Raw genomic sequence first — 27529 nt, 5'->3', positions numbered from 1 at the left:
TCGCTAGAAGCCCCCACCTGTCAAGAGGAAGGACAAAAGGCCACTTACATCATTGTCCATGTACTTGAAAAGCGGCGAGTTGCAGACCTCAGACACTTGGTCTTGGTCCTGCTGGTCGTAGCCTTCAAGGAGCTGCTCCAGCGCAGCACAGTCTTCGCTCCCGCTGAACCCTGGGATGCTACAGCAGGCAGGAGTCACAGGTCTCCGCCTGTCCCAGGGCTTCTGCCTCCTGCCCCCACCCCCAACAGATGTTTGCCAATAGCTGCAGACATTTTTGTTAACAAGTGGCTAGCGGCCTGGGATGCTCTAGACATCCCACAGTGCACAGGACAGGCCCGAGAGCAAGGAATTAGGCAGCCCGAAATGTCAACAGTCCCCTGATTGGACCACTCATCTTAACTACCTCCAACAAGAAATGATCTTCCTGTAATGCAATCTGAGAACATTTCTCTACTCTTTTTTTGGTTCTTTTTTTCTCAGAAGGCAAATGGAACAAAATCACTCTAGTCATTCACTCCCATGAAATCCCCAGGAGAAAAACCCAGGAAAGATCACAACTTGTAAAAATCCTGTTGAAGCGGTAGGTAAGTCCTCCTCCCACCGTGAAATTTATTAAAAACCAAAACTAGCTTCATGGCCAAGAAGAGCTGTGTAAGCAGTGATCTTACACTGACAGACAGAAATGCTAACACTGCAGGCCAGGACACGGCTGCCAGCGTCTTACCTGTAGCTCTCCCTGACACACCGCTCGGCAGCCACGTAGTCACTTCTGTGGAGATGAACTAAGACTTGAGCAATTGTTTTCTAAAACAAAAGAGGGGATTATGATCCAAATTGACATCTATTTATTAGTGAAGTCAATTTCCTGACATCTGAAATTTAATTTTTCGAGTCTTGGCTTGCCTACAGAGATTGATAAATTCTTAGTAACTTCCACGGGACATGCGAGGGAGAATACCCTGCGGCAAGCACTATATCCCAAACGCTACTGTGCACAGAAACCACTCCAGGTCCTGTTAAATGAAGACTGATTTAGCGGGGTCCGAGGCAAGCCTAAGACTCTGCTCCCAGGTGGTCCCGATACTGCCAGTCTGAGGACCACACTGAATAACACAACTTAGAACACAAGCACCACACGTTGTAAAAAAAAAAAAAAAGTCTCGTAACTATCTATATAGGTTTAATCTTGAAAAGGGAAATCTTGAAGCAGGACCCATGACTCCACAATACTTTGGAATTCTTAAATACTAGGAAAAAGGTGAATGAACAAAAACTTTAGATAATAGGAACAATAATATTTGTACGCCAACAAAGGCATTAATAAGACCAAAGATGTGACTGATAAGATCTTATTGGCAAACAGCTCTTCAAAAAGTGTTTTTCCATCTTTTTTATTCTTCAGAGGACTTTTATTGATCTGTCCTTAAGTTCACTAATCTTTTATCATCTCCATCATCAGATTAAGTTCATCCAGTATTTTACTGCAGACATTTGCTTTTTCAGTTTCAAAATTCTCATTTAGTTCATTTTTAGTTTATATTTAAAACATAATAAGGGGCGCCTGGGTGGCTCGGTTGGTTAAGCGACTGCCTTCGGCTCAGGTCATGATCCTGGAGTCCCGGGATCGAGTCCCGCATCGGGCTCCCTGCTCAGCGGGGAGCCTGCTTCTGCCTCTGACCCTAAACCCTCTCATGTGCTCTCTCTCATTCTCTCTCTCTCAAATAAATAAATAAAATCTTTAAAAAAAAAAATAAAACATAATAAAACAAAAACACAGTTCTTTTGTCCATTCATCTGTTTACCTTTGCACCTCATGGAACAGTTAAGATAGCAGCTTCAAAGTCGCGACCTGGTAATTTCCACATCTGGGTCACCTCTGGATTGGCACTGGTTGTCTTCTCTTGGGAACTGGTCCTATTTTCCTGACTTCCTATGTTGAGTGCTTTGGGACTGTATCCTGAACGCTGTGGGTGTTCTGCTGCGTAGACTCTCCTATACTTCTCAGGAGAGTGTGAAGGTTTTCAGCAGGCAATGCAGCAGTCAGGCTCAGATGCATGGTCTGTCCGCACGTGGTGGGCAGTGGCTCTAGTCTTCAGTGCCTCTGCCCCCTGCTGCGGCTCGGCCCCAAGCAAGAGCCCTGACAGGGCGCTGTGCATCCTGGGCGGCGATCAAACCTTACTGCAGCTCTCAAAGCCTACGCTCTGCTGCTCTGGGTCTGTCCACCACACGCAGAGCTGGAGGATAACTATATTGGGATATAGTGCTTGCCGCAGAGTGCTTCCCGCTCACACCCACAACTCGGGATTCCTGGGTTTTTCTCCTTGCTCCTAGCTCACTGTCCTAGCTCCTCTGACCAAAGAGACTCAGGCTCTTGGGGTGTTTTATCTGCTGCACCACTCTCATAGCTGCTGCTCCATGACTAGGGCTCACCCTCAGAGCAAAGCCAGGGGAGAAACAAGAAGACAATGGGGCTGCTTTTCCCAGTCCCTCCAGTTAGAAACTTCGGATAGATGGGTTCCTTGGGCGTTTTAGGTGCTGCAGCACCTGCTGCCCAGCTCCATGACTGGGGGCTTCTCTCAAGCAAGGCCACAAGAGAAACAGGGACACCCACTCCCGCACCGGCTGCTTCTCCAAGTGCTCACTCCTCTTGCTCTTATTTTTCAGAGTTCAGAAGTTTTTGTATTTTGTCCAGAAGTTTTAGTTGTAATCAGCAGGAAAGATAGGCTATAGTGGGTTTACTCCATCTTGGTCAAAATTATTTTTTAAAATATCCATGGAATGTACTCCCATGTACATAGTTACACCAATATGAAAAATTAACAAATATAAAGCCAAAAATAAGCACTTTCAAAACATACCTTGTAACAAGTTGGATAATTCTCAATCTCCTTATAAATATTTTTTTCTTTCTGAATAGAAAGTGCTGCCTCATCAAACCTAAAGACAAAACAAAGAAATGTCAAATAAGGCAGCTCTAAATGATCTAAAGCAGAGATCACTTTTCTATTTGATATTATAGATTCTAGCAAAAGAAAGAAGGCATCAGGCATATTTAACAATTGCTCTGCAACAAAGTTTCCATGAGCTCTGCACATCTGGCTTATCTTTTAAACTCTTTGATTTGCCCATTCATGCATCAAGCAGACAGACAAAAAGCAGAAGAACTTAAGGATAGGTTACTTCAAACGGAGTAGTTTAAGTCTGGTAAAGATCATCCATTAATGAGTATCTAACCAATTCAACAAACTGCTCTGCAAGCTTTTGTGAAAAGCATTAGAAAAGCCCCGATTTAATCATCCCAGAGTTCTTTCCTTCCACTAAAGCCATCCAGACACCCCCAGAGCACTTCCTGCTTGCTGGAGAATTCCCTCCCCCACTCCGTCCTCACTACCATATTCTCCACTGCTGCCTCAGTGAGCCAAAGACAACGTCCTTCCTGCCAACTCTCACCCATTTTCCTTTTCTTCCATCCCACTCAGGTGGCAGGATGAAGAGGAAAGGCATTGCTAACACTGTTCCCCCAATCCTCCAAAGCCCTAACCCTTCCCCTCTCCCAGCCTCAAGACCAGCACGCCCTAAGCAGCTCCTCACCTCTTCAGATAGATGCATCGTGCCCCTGTCCTGGGACTCTCTTCCTGGCATCTAACCTGTGTCTAAAGGAAGTGTGCAGGCCTCACCCATCTCTCTCACCTCAAAAGCCAAAATGGCAAGCAGTCTGCATGTTAGAATGCAGTGGGGGAAAAAGCTGTTTTGTAACCCAAATTAAAATATAAAAATGTTATACTATACTTTTCTGTATGTTAACAATTATCTTTTAAAAAGATCTGTGCACGTGCATACACACACAGTATGGCTTGTTTTAACTCATATGAATTAAACTGAATTTTTGTGGGCCATGCCCTGGCTTACTACCTCATACAATAAGGCTCATTGGAGAAATGCATTCTGAATTTCCAAAGATCAACTTGCTAAATTCTGGGAACAAAGCCAGTTTATAAATTGGGCACAGAAGCAGACTTCTAAGATTGTTCCCCAAGATTCTTGCTCCTCATATACACTCCTTGTATAGTCTCCTCTTGAATGTGGGCACAACCTCTTAATATGATGGAACTCACTCCTGTGAGGATACTAATCAACTGACTTAAGTGAAACAAAGAGAATGTGTGGATGGGTCTGACTTAATCAATGAGCACTTGAAAGATCAGAGATTGAAGTCAAGAGAGACGTGCTCTCACCAACCTTGAAAAAGCAGCAAACTACCATCTTATAAACTGTCCAGTGGGCACAAGCCAAGGAACTACAGGCCACAGCACCTCTAGAGCTGAGAACTGCCCCTAGCCAATAGCTAACAAGAAAACATGGGTGTGCATCCTACAGCTGCAAGGAAAGGAATCCTGCCAACAACCAGTGAGCCTAGAATGAGATCGCAGTCATACCAGACACCTGAGTCTAGCCTGGTGAGACCCTGAGCACAGGATTCAGCTACACTGAGCCTGGACTTCTAACCTACAGACCTGTGAGACAGTAAGTGATGTTGTTTTAAGCTGTTGGGTTTGTTTGTGGTTGTCATATAGAAAAGGAAATTAATATGGGAGATTTTATCTATCTGTATCATTTGTAATTATGACCATGAGCTTAGCCCAGACTCTATTTATAAAAAACATTACACCAGAACATTCAGTGACCATAACATCCACATTATATTATTCTAGTAGGAATCTTAATGTTTTAAGGTTTTCACATATTTAACTATAAAGACTGCATTCTTCCCACAGGACTTATTTCCTTGGCATAAAAATAGCATTTCCATGTGCTAAAAGCTAGCTAGCAAAACAGCCATCTAAGAGAAATACTGTGTATTTATATGTAATCAAAAAAATCGATCAACTTGGCTAAAAGTCCATGAAATTGACACATAAAGCCAATTGTTTTCAACTGCATCCAGGAAATTACTCATAAGTTACTATCATGAAACCCAGAGGTAATTCTTAATACTCCTAACAAAATAAAATGCATTTGGTTTTGCTAAAAAGAGAATAAATTGTTTTTATCTTCCTGTAATTCAAAAATAAAATGTAAGCCCCACAAAAATTATGTGCATACGGCAGTAAATTGTCATAGGACTTTACTCAACCCAGCTTTCAATGGCCATCCCCCTCACCATGACTCAAAACTCCTCCTCTGGCCCCAACTGCCTCCTGAAGTCCAGAACATATTTTTAACTACCTACAAAATTTTTCAACCAATTCATCATATTGCCAACTAAGCTTATCACCCCAATAAACCTTGGCACCAAAACGGACAGGACAAAATTATGCGAGACACAAACCTAGTGATTATGCTTAACTACTAGTACCTACTCCACAAACACATACTTGGGCCTCCCTGAGTTTAGAATGTAGTGACTGTCTCACTCAACTGGTAAGAGTCTGAGAGCCTTAAAAGTGGGGAGTCAGGTGGGGGTAGGGGGGGTGGTTAAATGACAGAGAAGTCAGATTCTCCTCCTTGTTGGGAATCATGACAAAGCTCTGGAAAGCTCTGGATTTGGTTCACTGAGTGCCAACCACACAGTGTTGCCATCAGCTCAGCTGCCACAGAACTTCTCTGGAAGGCAGAGGAATGTATGTCTCCCTGCTAAGTCAGATCAACTGGAAAGGCCTTTTCCAGGAGGGAACAAAGGCACTGGTGTGGTACTGATTTAAGGCCTCACAGATGCAACCTAATTAACTCTGACTCACTTTTGAATTACGGGTCTCCAGAAATGGGGGAAGAACAGGAGACTAATACAAACATATTACATAGATTATTTAATTTTGCTATACTAAGATATAAACTATTGTTAAGTTAGAATTAAATGTTGCTGTAAAAATATAGGCATATTATTTTAATGTAACAAACATAAAACTTAAAATTGCATGTTATACCCTATTAGATGTTATTTTTATAAACATACAAAATTATTATTTTCTTTTAGACAAATGGCAGCCCCAATTCAGATTATAATGAAAATATATATTCAAAATATTCAAATATCACATAAATTTTCCCAGCTATCTTTCTATTAATAAAAATCCTCCAGGTTTTTCTCACCCTGCACTACAAAAATTCACGATGGCACTACTGTGACAGCTTACTTTTAATTTTTTCATGCTATCCATACACAGTGGTAGTTTTCAAATACCAAATTCCTTAACACTCCTGAATAAATTTAAATCAATTTTTGTATCATTATAGAACTTAAATTATTTCCATAAAATTTTTGTTTAAAACACTGCATGAAATACTATCAATTTTCCAATGCATTTTTACTAAAAAGAAAGAAAAAAGCAATAAAACAAAGTAAATAAAAGATGTACCGGTTGCCCTAGATGTATAAATGTCCACCTTTCCAGCATCTCCATACCACTCTCCATGACTGTGAAGAAAACTTGGTATTTGTTCTAGAATAACGGTTCTCATTACACACGTCACAACCAACCAGTAACTTCTGCGAATGATAGTGGCTACCACTCCACGGTGGAGCTTTCCAGAGGAACATGCCTATGTAGCTGGAAAACGCTGCATAGCTGCCCTCCTGGGGAGGTCCTGGCCCACTCCTCCCCTTTGCTACTCCAGCTACAAGCCAGCTTTAGATAATCTCAGTCTGGAAAACAGAAGGGGAGCAGATGCAAAAGGAGAAAGACCCTAGGGAAGCTGAAGCAGAGCCCATGCCTACACAGAGAGGGGTGCTTACTCTCTGCCCCTACCTCCAACTTCCGCTTCTTAGGCCTTCAGTGGTTAAGGAGCCTCGGGCCCTAAGAAAGCACTGGGGGCCGTGGGGGAGGACTGTTAGGGGAGTGGATGAGAAAAGGAGGTGAAAGTATGCCAGAACGTGCCTGTCTGCCCTAGAATGATAGAGCCCAGGGAGCCATTCCCTGTTTCTACAAGTGCGAGGCCCTGCTCAAAGGGTCAGACTCTAGGTACTATCTTATAGTTCAGCTCTTTGGAAACACCTGGGACTATCACCACAAACAACTCTGGTTCCGTAAGAAGCCCTTCCAGGGGGCGCCTGGATGGCTCAGTTAGTTAAGCATCTGCCTTCAGCTCAGGTCATGATCTGCGGGGTCCTGGGATTGAGCCCCACGTCGGGCTCTCTGCTCAGCAGGGAACCTGCTTCCCCCTCTCCTCCTCGCTCATTCTCTCTCTCTCTCTCAAATAAATAAATCTTAAAAAAAAAAAATTAAAAAAGAAACACTTTCATGGACTAACCTGAACTTACTATACTACCATTTATAAGTTGAGAATTGCCAGAGTTAGCACTCCAGGTGTTTGCATTTCTAGGAAGCCAAGAGAATTAAGAAAAATAAAGGTAATGACCCAAGGCTGATATGTATAAATTAAATTCTGCCTCATGGCTTAATACAAAAGTCCTAATTTAAAAACAAAATAAAAATACTATTCCATTTAGACCAACAAAAAAACCCAATCAGTGAAAGAAGGTCTTATGCAGTAGTCCATCTAAATACCAACATGCAAGTGTTATTAATTCTTTTATTTATTCTGATGCTACTTTAAGCCTGTTTGAATTATATTTTAGAATCCGTAGTCTCCATGAAGACATTAAATTCAATCTCAGAAAGGGGTCAAAAGATAATCTTTAGTCATTTGTTTTTTGGTTCCTTCACAAAATTATCTTGCGTCTTTTCTGTCACTGGGGAACTAGGGGCAAATTTTAATGAAAAGATCTATCTTCAGACTTGTAGTTTTCTAAGTGTGTTTACCTTAAATACTACTAAACAACATCTTGGCAAACAGAATCTTATTAATGACAGAAAATGTTTACTAAGCTTAAATTAAGGTAAAGTAAAAAACAAAGGAAAAGCCAATAGGATTCTAGGTTTCTGGGGTCCATCTATTTATGCCATAAGTCAAATGTTCAAAGGATGAAAAACAAATACCAAATACCCTATTTAATGACACTATTTGGCAAGAACCCATCAATTTTCATGGGTGAGCACTTAGATATTTACGCAGATATTTCTCCTCAAGAAAAACACATTATAACCTAATCAAATAATGTATCAAGAAAACTGCTCTCTCGGGCGCCTGGGTGGCTCAGTTGGTTAAGCGACTGCCTTCGGCTCAGGTCATGATCCTGGAGTCCCAGGATCGAGTCCCGCATCGGGCTCCCTGCTCGGCAGGGAGTCTGCTTCTCCCTCTCATGCTCTCTGTCTCTCATTCTCTCTGTCTCAAATAAATAAATAAAAAAAATCTTAAAAAAAAAAAAAAAAAAAAAAGAAAACTGCTCTCTCCTGCTGCTGAGCCAGGTTTTAACCAATAAAAGCACAAGGCATGATACATTTCGGCATCGGTTTAGAAAAACAGCAAATCTTTTGATATTTAATTCAGTATTCCATCTTGTAGACATCACTCTTTCTACTAGGCATCCTGGTATGCCTATGTCTTACACCAAAAAGATTAATAAGCCATTCCCCAAATTACTTCACAGTTCCAAATGTGTACTGGAGGTTTACCTGGATCCACAGGAACACAGTCTGGAAAGCTTACCTGCGTCCTCGTACCAACAGTCTGGAGGCTTTTCCTAGTAATTCAACAGCCTGTCGTAACCGTTCCTCATTCTGAAGGAATCAAAGAAAAGAGACTATTGGCTGCTTTAATCTAGGAGTCTTTTTTTCCTCCCAATAGTTATTTGGTAAACAAGTAACAGCACTCGATCAAGGTGGCAGGGGGGAAATACCAAAGCTGTTAATCCATTTTATTAACTAATAAGAAAATACAGTTCATCTGTGAGCACAGAAAAATTTTAAAAAGCAGTCACTGCATTTCTCTATTTTCCTACAGGCTATGGATCTAAACATTCTAAGTATACTTAAAGGGAAAAAATCAAATTCGAACTTACTTCAAACACATTAGCTGTCTGTTGATATAACTGTACAGCCTTTTCTGGATCTACGTTTTCTATAAGCCTATATTAGACAAGAAGATGGGACGTATATGAGCAATACGTTTTTCAAAGGACTTCATTAAGACAGCCCGCCAGCGGCCCCCCCGCAGCGAGCCGTGCGCACACTCACTTGCCGGCGCGCTCCAGCGCCATGGCTGCTGTGTCAGGCGTGCCGTTCTCTAGGTACATCGTGCTGGCTTTCTCAATCAGCTGAATGGCCTCAGGGAGTTTCTGCATCTCCTTCAGGCAAAGCATCCAGCACAGATCAGTAAGTGCATCAATTTACATGCAGAATTAACAATCTGAAAATCATTTTATTCCTAATTCATGAAGGTAGATGATTCAAAATGTTATACAACAACAAATACATTTAAGACAAAATGCCTTCATATGGTTATTCTTCCCCACCAAGCTTCTTTTAGCTAAACTAAAAAGGTATCAGTTAAGTTCTACACAGAGTTCATCACCACTTTAGAGTTTCAGAAAAACTTTACAAATGGTTGAACCCAAAATGCTTGCTCTTAACTGTTTTCTAAGATTTATAAATTCTTTGAGCATTTACTGAGTCCCTACTACAAATGAAGCCTATGCCAAAGGCTGTGAACCGGCAGCTCAAGGGCTATACCTCATTTCCAACTGCATCTTGCTTCAGTAGTTTTAAATCAGATCCTTTTAAAAAGGTTCTGTTCTATGGCTTCCTACTTTTATAAAAGATCACAAGCTGTGGCATCAGCAGGCTCAGGTTCCCACATGGCAAAAATGGGCTGGGGCTGTCAGCAGCTGTCCCTGGAGGCATGGTGCCTCCTGGCAGTGGCCGCATTTCTCCCCACTCCTGCCTGCCCTCCACACCTGGGCACGCCAGTCACTCCCCACGTCCTGAGCTCATTTGAGTCTGCAGCCCTCTTCCAAGACGAGTGCCACCAACACATGAACTCTGTGTCTTACTATGAAATCATAGGTCTCAGCATCCTGTGGTCCTTGTATCTATTATCAGCAAGTCAAAACTCTTCTTAAAAAAGGAACAAAAGTCATTTAAAAGCTAGACATAAAGTTTACAGACATTTTCTACTTAGGGTTGCCATAGTAGATCTTGAAGTAGGCTCCATGCTGACAGCTCCAGGGCTGTTTTCAAGTCTGACTATTCAGTCCCTCACTGAACTGACAAATTCTTTAGGATACCAAACTTGCTGGTCTCATTCTTACTAACTTCCACATAAAACTTTTTTATTATTTAGCTATGGAGTAAAAAAGAATGGGCTGCCTTCTTAAAAGTTACACTATTTTATATTCTTCCCCATGGTCTTGTAGCATGCCAAAATCATCAAGAAGAAAATAAAAATATGCCTATTTTAGTGGTTTGTGTGCCTTGGTCACCTTCCCGTTTCTGTGGAGCAAACAGGATACGAAATCTTTTTTTTTTCTTCAAGATTTTATTTATTTGAGAGCGAGAGAGTGAGAGTGAGAGTGAGAGAGAGAGAGAGAGAGAGAGTGGGGCAGAGGAGAGGGAGAAGCAGACTCCCTGCCGAGCAGGAAGCCAGATGCCGGACTAGACCCCAGGACACTGGGATCATGACCTGAGCTGAAGGTAGACGCCTAACAGACTGAGCCACCCAGGCGCACCCAGATTATGAAATCTAACAGCTGTAAAATGACAGAGCCAGAGGCTGCTCCAACAAGCGGTGTCTTCCACTCTGCTTCCTTCTACCTACTATCACTTCCTAAAGCCTTGTTGGGGGATGAATATGAAGGTCTGTATGACAATCTGATGGAAATTTGAACCCACGGAATTAACACTGGGCCTCGTAGCTCAGGACCCCTAATGCCGTTGAGGACTGTCTAAAGGCATTTAATTTAAATACAAGAGCATGCCAGAAAGCATTTTCTCTTGTCTTTTCCCCTATGCACTAGGTTTATTTTTCCTTCATTCAAAGTAGTACCTTCAAATCCTCAAATTAAACAGATACTAAAGCAACGGAAATTATGTCTAAATAATATCTTTTGATGAAGACTCAAGTCTTAGCACAGATGTTAGAATATAAACTGAAGCTGTGAGGATTATATATTATAGTGTTCTAGCATTTTTGTACTTTAAAAGAATGTATCCTAATAATAGGCACAAAGTACACCAAGATGATAAGAGCCATCTGGGAGCTTCCTAGTTCTCAGGGGAACTGGGACAACAGAAGGTCAGGGCAGATAACCTGGCTCCTTCAGCTATAAAAAAAATTCTATTTGCTAAGAAATTGCTGCTGATAACCTGACCTGCATCACCTAATATCAATCTGGTTGCACATTTGTTTTATCCAGAAAAGCTTTATTCCAGTGGCTTTGTAACAGCTTCTTATAAGGAAGCATCATAATTTAAGTATTTTATTATTAAAAATTTAGGTAATTGCTATCTTTGTTAAGCAATATGCAGTAAACATTTTTACACATAAATCTTTGCTATCTATTTCTTTACAAGAGAGTCACAAAATTGGAATTCCTGGCTATGAAAATTCTTAAAGCTGTTGATATGCATTATGAAAGTAATTTTTTAAATGACAGTAGAAAATCTGCATTAAAAAGCTAAATGTAAAGTGTAGGATAACTGTGTATAGAGCATTTTCTCAATTTGTGTGTGTATGTAACTGAAAATGTATGTGCATAGAAAAATAACTAGGAGAAAAAAAACCTAAATACATTACTAACATTTTTTGGTCTTTCCAGTTTCTACATGTTCTACAATGAGCATGTACTCACTTAAAAAAATCAGCAAGATTATAAAAGTCACAGAAATTTTAAAAAAACACAAGTTTTACTAAAGTGTGAGTTCTTAGGGGTGCCTGGGTGGCTCAGTCGTTAAGCGTCTGCTTTCGGCTCAGGTCGTGATCCCAGGGTCCTGGGATTGAGCCCTGCATCGGGCTCCCTGCTCGGTGGGAGGCCTGCTTCTCCCTCTCCCACTCCCCCTGCTTGTGTTCCCTCTCTCACTGTCTCTCTCTGTCAAATAAATAAAATCTTTAAAAAAAAATAAAAATAAAAATAAAGTGTGAGTTTTTGTTTTTGTTTAAAGATTTTATTTATTTATTTGACAGAAAGAGACACAACAAGAAAGGGAACACACACACACAAAAAAGAAAGGGAACACAAGCAGAGGGAGTGGAAGAGGGAGAAGCAGGCCTCCCACTGAGCAGGGAGCCCGATGCAGGGCTCGATCCCAGGACCCCGGGACCATGACCTGAGCCAAAGGCAGACGCTTAACGACTGAGCCACCCAGGTGCCCCTAAAGTGTGAGTTCTTAAAACAAAGCTTTATAATAAATAATTCAAACAGCTTTTACTACATTAGGGAACATAAAAATGGAAAGGAAATGTTCAATTTCAATTGCTACTTGGCATACTTTGAGAGTGAATGTCATAAAGTGTCATAAAGTACATGTTTTTTTCTTACCACAACAGGATATTAATTTCCAGCCTGCTTTTAAGAGGCAGAAATATGAAAAGTGGCTCAGACACATGAGCCAATCTATTCTATTCAATAAGAATCAAAATTAAATAGCAATAGCCTAGGTCTAAGGTTCTCTTCAATGCCAACTTTTAAAAAACAAGCAAAAATCTCTTCTTTCTATAACCCAAGGGTAGTAAAAAATACATATACTTGTAAATTTTTACGACATTAAAATGTCCTGAAGTTCTCAGAAGTAGGGAAATCTCTCACACAGCTTTTTGTCTAGCAACACTCTCCTGGTTACAGAGCTTAGAAACTTGTTGTTCAATACAGTCTTAAATTTCACCTTTAAAACTCCCTATCTTAAGACACATACAATGTACCCTTGGGTCCAATTAGCATTACTTTGGATAAGAAATCTTAGCACCTCTTGCCTTACAGCTAGGAGACTTTTCAACCTCCACACAAATTTACTTTAACACCTTGTAGTTATTAATTCATTTTACCTACAGAACAGTTATGGCACATTACTGACCTTCAGCATCATGCCAGCTTGCTCATAAGCTCTGCAAACAAAGAGAATATAATTTCTCAGATGAGATGTTAATGAAATAAGGGGGAGGAGAAACTTTCTACCACAGATATGAGAAGTTATGTCAATTTAAACTGGCTCAGGCACTACATATTGCTTTAGCTTTTAATAACACATTTTTTTTTCCTTTTTATTTTTGTGGGCAATAATGCCTTGGAAACAACAGACATCTGAGCTAAAGGGATTTTATTTTGCAAATGCAAAATTAAGTAAAACTCAGAAAAGTTAAAGGACTTTCTATGTGACAAATCTAACAAGTTTTGAAACAAGTAAATACTCTCCACAAAAGCAGGAGAAAGACCATTTCTCTCCTCAAGTACTATTAACTATCAAAGAAAGAGGGAAAAAAAAAGATTCTAACTTACTTGTTTTTTCATAGGTTATTGAAGAAAATTGTCCTAAAAATATTTGGTAAATTGAATGTAAACACTGTATAACTTAGTTAGGAGTGACTTAGTTTCTAAGGGTCAGGTAAAGACCGAAACAAATGGAAATGATGATTTTATTTAAATCAATACAAAATAATTCACTATTTATGGATTTGTAACTTAGGAAAAATTTACTGACCTACGGAAAAACATTTAAAACATAATCTCCAAATACATGAAAACATGGAAAATATTTACTTACTTGGCAGCATGAAAAAGACTGAATGGATGTAACAAAGTCAAAATTAAGGAAAAAAACCGAATCAACAGTTTCCAAAGATCTGCTATTTAAAAAACAATGTCAACTGCCCTAGTTCGTTCCAAAAGACAAATTTTACAAACAGATGAAGCAATCATTTTACGCCTGTTGCTGTCTCTCACAACTACATAATTCACAAAAACACTGACAAAACACTACATAGATTTTTAAGCTATTTCCACTGCCCGTTAATCTGAAAAGTGTCACTGCAATGCAAAGTTATTTACAACCATAATTTGAAAATGAGATAAAACAGACATCTTTTACTTAGTAAGTTTTAAAATACCTCAGGAAAATTTATTGTTTTAAACTACTTAAAAATCTTTTTCCAAATACCCAAGAAAGACTATATTTTAAAAATATTTACTGAGCAGTTTATACATTTCTAATACCCGCGCGACTGCTTCATTCTTCAGCACCTGTGCATTTCCCTCACTTCATCCCAAGGAAAATCAGCATCAAGCAAATGCAGAAACAACAGAAATAAACTCTCAAATACAGCTCTGCAAAACAGTGTGAACCTTATGATTAAAAGTCTCTGTAAAGGCTCCTTTGGAGTCTAAAAATACAGATCTTTTTCTAATCATTTTCTAATTTAATAGCATCGTAGTCCACATGTAGCAAATTTATAAAAGAAAATAATGAGTTGCTGTCCAAATCATCAAATTGTGGAATTTCTTTGTAAAGGTTGAAAAAGATACGCCCTGTTATTCTCATGGGCAACAGCTTCTCTCAGGCAGGCATCTTTTGCTTGCTCAAATTGTTTGGCATTTTTAAAAGCAACAGCTGAAATAGAATAACAACAACAACAAACAGACTTTCTAATCCATTGTTAAAAAAACTTCAAATGAATCATTACCAAAATCTGCATCAGGGGGGAGGCATTAGAAAATATCCTTATTTTAATCAAATACGTTAAGAAATTTTATACAATGCTACTTTTTTCTAAGGAATTTTCTTACAACCTTTTTGATTACCAATAACTTAGAAGTATTTTCAAAAGTTTAGTGTTCTGTTTTGTTAAATCGTAGACTACTGGCAATAAATTAGTGCCACTTCCACTCAAAACCAAGTCTTTTTAACAGCAGCACCTAAGCTTTGAAAAACTAAGATCGCATCAGTCAAACCAATACTCCCAAATAACAGGTCCCGTCACAAAAGACACTACCTTACTTCACCAGTTTTACATTTAATAATAAAGACAGTACTTTAGTTACAGTTTATTCCATCTTTTAAATTATTGAGAAACGGAAGACCAATAAACACATTCAACTTTTGTACAACGAACCCTCCTTTTGGCACAATCTTGAAATAAATGTCTAAAACATTAATAATGCATTTCTTTTAAATAAAGCTTTTAAATTCTTTGGTAGGTTTCTATGAAAATGACATCTCCACTGTCCAAAGAGCTAAAATATGTTGCTCACTGTTGTAAAAGTGTCATCATCAGAGCAAAACAATAAGGAGTGGCCCTAAAATAGGATCTTCCAGATTTTGGGAAACTTGCCAAGGGTTCTTTACAAATAAGTAAAAAAGGACACTGTTAAAAAAAAAAAATTTGGTTAAAACCAAACTCTTAAAATTCTCTTTAATAAAATACTGAAAATAAACAAACTATTGACCTATTTTCATCCCTGGACTTCCACATTTTGCTTTTTAAAAAATTTACTCTAATGATTAAATATATTTTGCATAACTCCTTAAAGAAAATAAACAAAGGATGATTTAATGGGAAAATATGACCTGAAATATGTATTTGTGACAGCAGCTCCTGGTCTCAGATGCTTATAAAACAAACCTGGGATAAATTTCCCTCACGAGAGTTGCAAAATGTTGTGCCCTCCAGTTACAAAAGCGTTCTTATATAAGGTGTCCACAGAATCCATATGAAGTTTGAACTTTTAATAATTTTCCTTTTAAACAGGACGTATTTGCGTAATTCAACAGAGAATTTAGTCAGGATTTAAATAAAAGTGTTGAAGACTCATTAGCTTTCTATTTACCGGATTCTTCTATTCTTTGGTGATATACTGAAACTAAAGTCTATCAAAAGCACATTATGTAGGTGGTCTCTATGTTAGGCTAACAAACGTGATCTGAGCTATGACTGAAACACAACTGCAAATGTGTTCAGAATACTTCAAAAACCGCATTATGCTTTGCATCCAAAATAATTGTGCATATGCTGAAAGTTATCATTCTATAAATAAATGCTAAATTTTCAGTAAGGTCCCTCTCTGTTGCATACTGCAGATTTTTATCTTACATACAAATAAATTTATTCAAATACTTATATAGCTTAACTCTTCACCAACATTTATCAGCATATCTCAAAAGTGCGGTTCTTAAAAAAACACGTGCCAAACAAACATAGGATTTGCAGATCTGCTCAGAATAAGGCTAAATTAAAAAATAAAAAGTTAACAAAGAAAAGTCTTTATTCAATTATAGGAAGTATAATAGAGGCATATGGCAAAAACTCCTGGAAACAGTGTGCAACTGACTAAAGTTCAAGAATATCTGAACAATGCAAAAAACCTGCAGCTATGTACTGCCAACCCTACTCGCCCCTGCTGTCAGGAGAGAGCTGCAGGTCACTGGATTTCTAACTCAGCCCTCAACACATCTGAAAATAACAAGTGGGAAAAAAACAAGGGCTTGGGCAGGTTTGTTTAATTATTAATTTCTCACAGAAAGCATTAAGTGTAAGTATTTTGCAGAGATGAAGTTATCAGCCTATGTTAAGATCACATATTGGAGTCACACATCACACATACCTGCTTTTCCATATTCAGAAGCAGCACTGTCATAATCCGGTTTCCATTTTAAAAAACCAGTTTTCAGGCTAAAATGAAAAGAAGACACATTTAACAGAAGTTCCCAACCACATTTATAAGTCAGAATCCTGCTTTAATGGCTTTGTAGGTGATTAAAAAAAGACACTGGGTACAAAGTCCCCATCTCACCCACCTCCACCCAAATTTATTTACAATGAAATACAACCTCGCCATTTTCCCTCTATCACAGACATGGTTTTCTCGTTTTGATATGTCTGTATAATAGCCAAGTACAGCAGAGATTCTCAGTGCCTGGTCCCCAGACCACATTACCAAAAAATGTGCTAGACATATAAACTCATCTCACCCAGACCTACAGAACCACCAACTCCAGGGTGGCAGCAGCAATCAGGGTATAACAAGCCCTGAGGTGCATAAAAGTTTGAGATCCTCTGAAGCACAGCATCAAGTAAGCAATTGGATTCGTGAGACTGAAGCTCAGGAGAGGCTAGAGATATTAACTAAGGAGCCACTGGCATATGCCACACCAAGGGCCTAGTTAAGATCTGCCAGGGAGATCTCAGAGAGCGAGCTGAAAGACAACAGAATACAAACATTCAGAGCAATAACCAGGTTGAGAATTAGCCACCAGTGAACAGGAAGGATAGCCAGAAAAATGAGGATGTTGTAAGAACAACAGAAGCTGCTTTCTAGGATCACTACTGGTTTCTCAGATGTCAAAGCAAAGGTCCATCAATTTTCAGTCCTTACCTTACTTACTCTTTCTTCAATATCTTATTTTATTTCTTTTTTAAGTAATTTCAGACTTTCAGGTTAAAGTAACTCAGTGACTGATTGGTGAAAAAAAGATGGCGGAGGAGTAGGGGACCCTATTCCAACTGGTCCCCAGAATTGAGCTGGGTATCTACCAGACCATTCTGAGCACCCATGAAATCTGCCTGAGATGTAAGAAGATCTGGATCTCTACAAACAGAATATCGCGGGGGATTGGTTTCGAGGTACGAAGCGGGGAGGTGTGATTCTGCGGGCAGATATCGGAGGATGAACGGCAGTGGAAGGCAGCCTGGCCGTGGGGATCCTACACCACCGGTGAGCGACAGCCTGCCACACTGGGGGCGGGGCACAGAATCGCAGACCGGTAGCGACGGGAAAAGGACTTTAGCGCAGCCCCCGGGGTGGAAACACGGAGCAGCGGGGTTGTGCGTGCAAACTGGGAGCGGCTGGCGGTTTCAGAAGCACAAAGGGCAGAGACATGCCCTGACCTGGAGGCAGGACTGGGGGCGCTGAAGAGGGGCGCACAACCCAGGACCCTGCAGTTTATAGCAGCACAGACGGAAACGAACAGACTATGGCTGGAGAGCTCAGTGAAGAACAGACTGCGATCTCTCTGATCTGAGGCAGAGAGTTGGAAACAGTCTCTTCTGCTCTGACTCTCGGGGGAGATGCAGAAAGCTGCCAGGGAAAGCCGACAGAGAAGAAAAGCCCCCAATAAACTTGTTCCCACTGAGCCCATCCCCTGCCACAGGGGGGCGGGGCAACTCTTCCCAAACGGGGTTGCCTGAGTAATAGCACAGCAGGTCCCTCCCCCAGAAGACAGGCTGGGAAAACAAGAGGCCAGCAACCCTGAGATCCCTAGAAAACAAGTGCATCTTGCTTGGGTTCTGGTCAATAATTTGGACTCTATACATTCCCTCAACCATCCCTCAACAGAATGATTAGGAAGAGGAACCCCCAAATTAGGAAAGACTCAGAGATTATGACTTATGCACCAGATTTACAAACGGATGCAGATATAACCAAGATGTCGGAGATGGAATTCAGGCTAGCAATTGTGAAGACAATAGCTAGAATGGAGAAATCAATTAATGGCAACATAGAGTCTCTAAGGGCAGAAATAAAAGGTGAATTGGCAGAACTTAAAAATGCTATCAGTGAGATCCAATCCAATCTAGATAATCTAACAGCTAGGGTAACTGAGGCAGAAGAGAGAATAAGCGACCTGGAAGACAATATAATAGATAAAAACGGAAAAGAGGAAGCTAGGGAAAAACAACTCAGAATCCATGAAAATAGAATCAGAGAAATAAGTGACACCATGAAGCATTCCAAGGTCAGAATTATTGGAATCCCAGAGGGGGTGGAGAGACAGCGAGGACTAGAAGATATATTTGAGCAAATCATAGCTGAGAACTTCCTGAATCTGGGGAATGAAACAAACATTCATGTCCTAGAGGCAGAGAGGACCCCTCCCAAGATCAAGGAAAACAGGCCCACACCCCAGCATGTAATAGTAAAACTCGCAAATCTTAGAACCAAGGAAACCATCTTAAGGGCAGTTAGGGGAAGAGATTCCTTACGTACAGAGGGAGGAACATCAGAATAATGTCAGACCTATCCACAGAGACCTGGTAAGCCAGAAAGGCCTGGCAAGACATATTCAGGGTACTAAACGAGAAGAACATGCAGCCAAGAATACTTTATCCAGCAAGGCTGTCATTTAGAATAGATGGAGAGATGCAGAGCTTCCAAGACTGGCAGAAACTGAAAGAATATGTGACCACTAAGCCGGCCCTGCAAGAAATATTGAGGGGGGTTCTATAAAAGGAGAAAGACCCCAAGAGTGATATACAACAGAAATTTACAGGGACAATCTATAAAAACAACGTCTTCACAGGCAACATGATGACAATTAATTCATATCTTTCAATAATCACTCTCAACGTGAATGGCCTAAATGCTCCCATAAAATGGCACAGGGTTGAAGACTGGATAAAAAGACAGGACCCATCCATATGCTGTCTACAAGAGACTCATTTTGGACCTAAAGATACATCCAGACTGAAAGTGAAGGGATGGAGATCCATCTTCCATGCCAGCGGGCCTCAAAAGAAAGCTGCGGTAGCAATTCTTATATCAGACAAATTCGATTTTAAACTAAAGTCTGTAGTTAGAGACACAGAAGAACACTATATCATTCTTAAAGGGTCTATCCAACAAGAAGATCTAACAATTGTAAATATCTATGCCCCCAACATGGGAGCAGCCATCTACATAAGCCAACTGTTAACCAAAATAAAGAGTCATATTGATAACAATACGTTAATTGTAGGAGACCTCAATACTCCACTCTCAGCAATGGACAGATCATCTAAGCAGAAAATCAGCAAGGAAACAAGAGCTTTGAATGATACATTGGACCAGATGGACCTCATAGATATTTACGGAACATTCCACCCTAAAACAACAGAATACTCATTCTTCTCGAGCGCACATGGAACTTTCTCCAGAATTGACCATATACTGGGTAACAAATCAAGTCTCAACTGATACAAAAAGATTGAGATTATTCCCTGCATATTCTCAGACCACAATGCTCTAAAACTGGAACTCAATCACAAGAAAAAATGTGGCAGAAATTCAAACACTTGGAAGCTAAAGACAACTCTGCTCAAGAATGATTGGGTCAACCAGAAAATCAAAGAAGAACTTAAACAATTCATGGAAACCAATGAGAATGAAAACACATCGGTCTAAAACCTACGGGATACTGCAAAGGCAGTCCTAAGGGGGGAAATATATAGCCATCCAAGCCTCACTCAAAAAAAATAGAGAAAAATCCCGAATTCACCAACTAACTCTACACCTTAAAGAACTAAAGAAAAAGCAACAAACGATGCCTAAGCCATGCATTAGAAGAGAAATAATTAAGATTAGAGCAGAGGTCAATGAATTAGAAACGAGAAACACAGTAGATCAGATCAACGAAAGTAGAAGTTGGTTCTTTGAAAGAATTAATAAGATCAATAAACCACTGGCCAGTCTTATCTGAAAGAAAAGAGAAAGGACCCCAATTAATAAAATTATGAATGAAAGGGGAGAGATCATGACTAACACCAAGGAAATAGAAAGAATTATTAGAAATTATTATCAACAACTATATGCCAATAAATTAAGCAACCTGGAAGAAATGGATGTCTTCCTGGAAACCTATAAACTGCCAAGACTGAAACAGGAAGAAACTGGGAACCTGAATAGGCCAATAACCACTAACGAGATTGAAGCAGTGATCAAAAACCTCCCAAAAAACAAGAGTCCAGGGCCTCATGGATTCCCTGGGGAATTCTACCAAACATTCAAAGAAGAAATAATACCTATTCTACTGAAGCTCTTTCAAAAAATAGAAACAGAAGGAAAGCTTCCAGACTCATTCTATGAGACCAGCATTACCTTAATCCCCAAACCAGGCAAAGACCCCATCAAAAAGGAGAATTTCAGACCGATATCCCTGATGAATATGGATTCCAAAATCCTCAACAAAATCCTAGCTAACAGGATCCAACAATACATTAAAAGGATCATCCACCACGACCAAGTGGGATTTATCCCCAGGATGCAAGGGTGGTTCAACATTCGCAAATCAATCAATGTGAGAGAACACACTAATAAGAGGAGAGAGAAGAACCATATGGTCCTCTCAATTGATGCAGAAAAAGCATTTGACAACATACAACATTGTTTCCTGATTAAAACTCTTCAGAGTCGAGGGATGGAGGGAACATTCCTCAAGCTCATAAAATCCATCTATGAGAAACCCACAGCAAATATCATCCTCAATGGGGAAAAGCTGAAAGCCTTTCCCTTAAGATCAGGAACACGTCAAGGATGCCCACTCTCGCCACTATTGTTCAACATAGTACTAGAAGTCCTAGCAACAGCCATCAGACAACAGAAAGAAATAAAAGGTATTCAAATTGGCAAAGAAGAAGTCAAACTCTCTCTTTTCGCAGATGACATGATACTTTATGTGGAAAACCCAAAAGACTCCACCCCCACATTACTAGAACTCATCCAGCAATTCAGTAATGTGGCAGGATCCAAAATCAATGCACAGAAATCAGTTGCTTTCTTATACACTAACAACGCAACTGTAGAAAGAGAAATTAGAGAAACGATTCCATTTACAATAGCACCAAAAACCATAAGATACCTTGGAATAAACCTAACCAAAGAGGTAAAGGATCTATACTCTAGCAACTACAGAACACTCATGAGAGAAATTGAAGAAGACACAAAAAGATGGAAAAACATTCCATGCTCATGGATCAGAAGAAAAAACATTGTTAAAATGTCTATGCTACCCAGAGCAATCTATACCTTCAATGCCATCCCGATCAAAATTCCAATGACGTTTTTCAAAGTGCTGGAACAAACAATCCTAAAATTTGTATAGAATCAGAAAAGACTCCGAATCGCCAAGGAAATGTTGAAAAAGAAAAACAAAGCTGGGAGCATCACGTTGCCCGATTTCAAGCTCTATTACAAAGCTGTGATCACCAAGACAGCATGGTACTGGCACAAAAACAGACATATGGACCAATGGAACAGAATAAAGAACCCAGATATGGACCCTCAACTCTATGGTCAAATAATCTTGGACAAAGCAGGAAAAAACATGTATGGAAAAAAGACAGTCTCTTCAATAAATGGTGCTGGGAAAATTGGACAGCCACATGCAGAAGAATGAAACTTGACCATTCTCTAACACCATACACAAAGATAAACTCAAAATGGATAAAAGACCTCAATGTGAGACAGGAATCCATCAAAATCCTAGAGGAGAACATAGGCAGTAACCTCTTTGACATCGGCCACAGCAACTTCTTTCAACATACATCTCCAAAAGCTAGTGAAACAAAAGCAGAAATGACCTTTGGGGACTTCATCAAGATAAAAATCTTCTGCACAGCAAAGGAAACAGTCAACAAACAAAGAGGCAACCCACAGAATGGGAGAAGATATTTGCAAATGACACTACAGATAAAGGGCTGGTATCCAAGATCTATAAAGAACTTCACAAACCCAACACCCAAAAAACAAATAATCAAGTCAAAAAGTGGGCAGAAGAGATGAACAGACACTTCTCTGAAGAAGACATACAAATGGCTAACAGAAACATGAAAAAATGTTCATCAACATTAGCCATCAGGGAAATTCAAATCAAAACCACACTGAGATACCACCTTACATCAGTTAGAATGGCAAAAATGGACAGGGAAAGAAAAAACAAATGTTGGAGAGGTTGTGGAGGAAGGAGAACCCTCTTACACTGTTGGTGGGAATGCAAGTTGGTACAGCCATTTTGGAAAACAGTGTGGAGGTTCCTCAGAAAATTAAAAATAGAGCTACCCTATGACCCAGCCATTGCACTCCTGGGTATTTATCCCAAAGACACAGATGTAGTGAAAAGAAGGGGCATATGCACCCCGATGTTCATAGTAGCAATGTCCACAATAGCCAAACTGTGGAAAGAGCCAAAATGCCCTTCAGCAGATAAATGGATAAAGAAGATGTGGTCCATATATACAATGGAATATTACTCAGCCATCAGAAAAGATGAATACCCAACTTTTACATCAACATGGATGGGACTTATTTCACCTAGTGAAATAAGTCCAAGCAGAGAAAGTCAATTATCATATGATTTCACTTATTTGTGGACCATAAGGAATAGCATGGAGGACATTAGGAGAAGGAAGGGAAAAATGGGGGTGGGGGATCGGAGGGAGAGATGAACCATGAGAGACTATGGTCTCTGAGAAACAAACAGGGTTTTAGAGGGGAGGGGGGAGGGGGGATGGGTTAGCCCGGTGATGGGTATTAAGGAAGGCAGGTACTGCAAGGAGCACTGGGTGTTATACGAAAACAATGGATCGTGGAACACAACATCAAAAGCTAATGATGTATTTATTGTATGGTGACTAACATAACATAATAAAATTAAAAAATAAATAAACTAACTCAGTGACTGTCAAACTTATTGTGTGTTTAAGAATTGCTAAATAAATGCTATCTTAAATTCTAAATTTCAATTCAATTAGGAAAAGCCTGCTTACATGTAACACTGTAAGGTACTTCAAAGGAGCACCTTAACTGAAAGACAGGGGAATCCCCAAGAACCCTCAGAAGTATGCCTTCATTGTGTGACACTTGTGTGAACTGCCCCGAAGCCCTAACTTCTAAGCAAAATTTTTTGCCAGTTAAATGCATTTAACAGGGTGCCTGGGTGGTTCATTCGGTTAAGCATCTGCCTTCGGCTCAGGTCATGAGTCCAGAGTCCTGGGATGGAGCCCTGCATAGATCTCCCTGCTCAGTGGGGAGCATGCTTCCCCCTCTCCCACTCCCCCTCTCTCTCTGTAAAATAAATAAATAAAATCTTCAAAAAACTCTATTTAACATTTGTGTTTGCATATATACTAAGATCCAAACGTGTGAGCAATTTTTTAAACTTACCAAGAATATTATTGCTCAGAAAAATAAAATCCTTAAATTGCAGTCTATCTAATCCACAAAACTAGGGAAGTACTGCAATAAGATGAAATTCTAATCCCTCACCCTTACCCCTTATAAGGGGTTCATTATATTCTATATATTAACATAATTTGTTAAATCCCACCCAAAACACAGTACAATCATTCAGTTGTCTAATGTGCTACACATGGAAAGAACTAGAGATTTTAAAATATAGCAAATCATCCCCAGTCAACTAAACACCTCTCATAAGAGAGAAGGCACGCCAGTTAATTTAATGGCTCTACCTGTTAGTGTTTTTGATATTTTGGTCAAGAGTCAATAAGGAAATTCTGTTGAGGCCAACAGATCAATTTCCACAGGACCAAAACCCACAAAACCACCATTTGCTTGAGGGAAATGATTAAAATTACAAAACTATCTGGCAGTATTGAACCATATTATCATTAGAAAACAGAGGAAAAACGCAATCTTCTCTCCTAAGCTCCTGGCCCATTCTTCCTGTCATCTACTGACAACTCTGTCTAGAGGCACTTCAAACATAACACACTCAAGCTGAATCCAGCAACTGCCTGCCCCAGCCCTACCCCACCCATCATGTTCATGCCTCAGTATCCCCTATCTTAGCTGAAGGTTTATCCTCTACTTCATCTCCCAAATTAGAAACCTAAGAGTCAAGCTTTTCCCTCCATATCCAGTCATTAAAACTTACCAATTCTGACAGACGTCGCCCAATCCTGCCTCTTGTATTGTTACTTTATTTTTTTTTAAGATTTTATCTATTTATTTAAGAGAGAGTGAGCATGAGCAGGGGAAGGGGCAGAGGGAGAAGCGGACACCCTGTTCAGCAGGGAGCCAGATGCGGGGCCCAATCCCAGGACCCCGGGATCATGATCTGATTCAAAGGCAGACTTGAGCACTGCAAAAGATCTAACTCTCTCTCACAGGCGCCCCTTGTATTGTTACTTTAATTCAGACCCTCATCATGAGTCTACTAACCCTTCATGTAAAGTCCCCTTTCCTGCCTGCCCTCCCCTTCCATTCCCCCCACCTTGAGAATATTAATTCTTCCTTACTTTGGATACCCACTGAAACAACTGCATACCTCTATTCTAACATTTAATATCTTATTTTTACTCATCTGTGGACTTGTATGCCTGCCTGTGAATTCTAAGCCCCTGAGTAAAGGACCACTTTTGGTTACCTCAATAACCCCAATGGCTGGGTCAGATATATGCTTGCTGAATATGCCAAAGTTCTCACTTTTCTCTCCCACTGTACATTCTCCACTTTGCCACCACATTTCCTTCGCCAAAAATAAACCTAATTAGGTCCCACTGGTTATATGATCCCTAGAAAAGCTAAGGTTCAGGACCATCTGAAGGGCAGCCCCTTCATGGTGGCACCCCAACTTCTCTGCTCTAGCTCATCCCCTGGCACTGCAACTACTCTACATTAACTATTCTCCCCGCATATTTTCAGGCCCATGCACATACAACACCCTGTGCATAGATTCTGTCTCACAGGCTTTGCCTTCTGTCTAAAAAATTCCTTATTTTCCAGGCCCTGCTCAGAAATCACCTCTGGGAAATCTTCCTAAATTTCTCCAGACAGAATAAACTTCTCCCCCCGTGCTACCAAAGCAAAGTTAACACAGCTTTATTATGGTCCTTATTAAACACACTATTCTAATACTTTTATGTTTGCTCCCAGTAAAAAAAGTAAGAGTGTTGTCAGCATCTCCTGCACCAAAAGAGCTCCAGTACTTTACCCACTGCCTGGAAGGAGTAATACAGTACAACAGAAAGAACTTGATTTTTTTCCACTATTGAAAACCTGGCGCTGCCATCTTTCAACTGGGCAGCCTTGGGCAAGTCATCATAAGGCTTGTCCAGGCCTCACCTCCTCTTCTGTTTATCAAAAGTTGTAAAGATCTCGGATCAGGTATGTAAAGCATCTAACACACGGCACCATGTAGACTTTTCATTTTCTGTAATTGCCAGATAAAAATTCGTTGCGGTAATGACACTGAGGAGGAGGCGAGTGTTCAAAGGACTGACTGAGCAGGATCAGTTCAATTCCGCAAATATTTGTTGGGTGCCTACACTTACGTATCAGAAGCTGGGAGACACATAAGATGACTAAGGGAGAGCAAACCCCAGGAACCAGATATTGGGACACGACAAAAGACCCCCGCAGAATTTTCAGAATACATCTGTAGCCCCCTTCCCAACACGAGAGTCTTTTAAAGCGCTGGTTCTCAACAAGCGACCCCCGCCGCAGGGGTCAGTTTTGGTTGTCACGAAGAGGGAAGAGAGGTGCTGCGGGCATCTAGGTAGAGCCCAGGGATGCTGCTAAACTACAATGCACAGGGAAGTTTCCTCAACGAATCACCCATTCCGGAGTGCCCAGACCAAAAGCAACAGAGCCTCCAGCCCACAGACCCCAGAAGAGAGCAGGGACGACTTCCGGCAGGGGACCAAGTCCGCTTCCGGAGGTGCAGCAGGCCCCGCCCCGGCACCCAGGCCGCGGAAGCCACCGCCTTCCCGGCTCGCTCTCCCGCGCCCTCCCTCCAACGACCGGACCAGGCCGGCATGGGGCACGGACCCAGCGCCGGGACAGCGGCCACGTCTGAGGCTCTCACTCACTATTTCTCTGCTTTGGCGAGGTGCTCCAGCCCCTCATTTATCTTCTGAGCCGCCATCTCGAAGGTCCGGGCCGTGACGTGGAGGAGGAGAGCCCGGCTGAGGCGGCGTGGGAACGCCGAGTGAAAGCCGGGACGGCGCCGCAGCCCAGCTGCTACAGGGGCCTGTAGGGCTCAAACCTAATGCTGCAAAGCAGCCTCGGGAGCCGGGAGGGGCGCGGCGCAGGCATACACCGCGCAGGCGCAGAGCGCCAGGGTTCGCCTGAGCCTCAGGCGTCTAGCGCAAGCGTAGTGGGCACTGAAAGCCGTTCATTCCTGCATTCATTCAGTAAATATTGAGCACCTAATATGTGCCGGGAACTGTTCCAAGCATCAGTAAATCAGTAGGGAGTACAACAGACAAAAAACCCGCCCTCGTGGAGCCTTGCTTTTCCATTCATGTGAAACACGTTGGTGCTATAATTACGGATTATGGAACAAATTACATTCGTTCCATAGCTGGAATAGTGTTCACTCATTCATCCTGCCTCTGAGGGCCAACTATATGTCAGTCAGTAAGCAAAACAGACTATCAGTCCCGTTTACTGTCAAATAGTCACCCGACCGACACAAACTCTGGTGAGTGCTCTGAATGACAAGTTCAGGGAGTTAGATCTTTTGCCGTGCTCAAGCAGAAATAACAGCCAGTAATACTCTTGGCTCAATTGATAACTCACGGTCATTTCAATATCCACATAGAGAGATGATTCCTGCAATGCCTGTGCAGCCTCTCATTTTCTCACTTCCGCCAACTCAGCCACCCATTGCCAGGATCACACCCTTGACCTTACTAATTACTAGTAACTGTGTGCCTTCCACTATGTCCATTTTCTTCACCTTCAACAGAACTCTCTCCTTTTTCCTATTCTTCTGTTCTTATTCACACTTCCCTCTTCACCCAGCATAGATTCCATGTTCCATCATTTTAGCTACTCTGTGGTAGCTAAGCCTCAACTTCCTTGGTCCTCCCCCCCCTTCCTCCCTCCCTCCCTCCTCTCTCCTTGTCTGGAAAAGCCTCAGCTCTCCACCTACTCTGGAACTGCTCTTGAGCAAGTAAATGTGGCTGGAGAAAAAACAAACTAGCATGCTAA

At 40.9% G+C, this 27529-nt stretch overlaps 1 protein-coding gene across 1 annotated transcript in view; it reads right to left on the bottom strand.

The window, feature by feature from the left end:
* The window catches only part of NAPG (NSF attachment protein gamma), a 29933-nt gene extending 3370 nt beyond the window's left edge, over positions 1 to 26563 (bottom strand). Inside the window, exons 1-11 of the mRNA XM_064577929.1 lie at positions 26404 to 26563; positions 16427 to 16494; positions 14351 to 14435; positions 13593 to 13610; positions 12906 to 12936; positions 9075 to 9184; positions 8900 to 8966; positions 8548 to 8618; positions 2859 to 2937; positions 725 to 804; positions 49 to 178 (exon numbers count right to left, since the gene is read on the bottom strand). Of these exons, the coding sequence (XP_064433999.1) occupies positions 49 to 178; positions 725 to 804; positions 2859 to 2937; positions 8548 to 8618; positions 8900 to 8966; positions 9075 to 9184; positions 12906 to 12936; positions 13593 to 13610; positions 14351 to 14435; positions 16427 to 16494; positions 26404 to 26459 (795 nt within the window). The 5' untranslated portion in view covers positions 26460 to 26563. The remainder of the gene's footprint in view (positions 1 to 48; positions 179 to 724; positions 805 to 2858; positions 2938 to 8547; positions 8619 to 8899; positions 8967 to 9074; positions 9185 to 12905; positions 12937 to 13592; positions 13611 to 14350; positions 14436 to 16426; positions 16495 to 26403) is intronic.
* Between the last annotated feature and the right edge of the window lie 966 nt (positions 26564 to 27529).

The sequence above is a fragment of the Mirounga angustirostris genome, unplaced genomic scaffold, assembly GCF_029215605.1.
Source record: "Mirounga angustirostris isolate CCGP_5_RB_7025 unplaced genomic scaffold, mMirAng1.0.hap1 SCAF_14, whole genome shotgun sequence".
Lineage (NCBI taxonomy): Eukaryota > Metazoa > Chordata > Mammalia > Carnivora > Phocidae > Mirounga > Mirounga angustirostris.
This window is presented reverse-complemented; position numbering and strand designations above follow the sequence as displayed.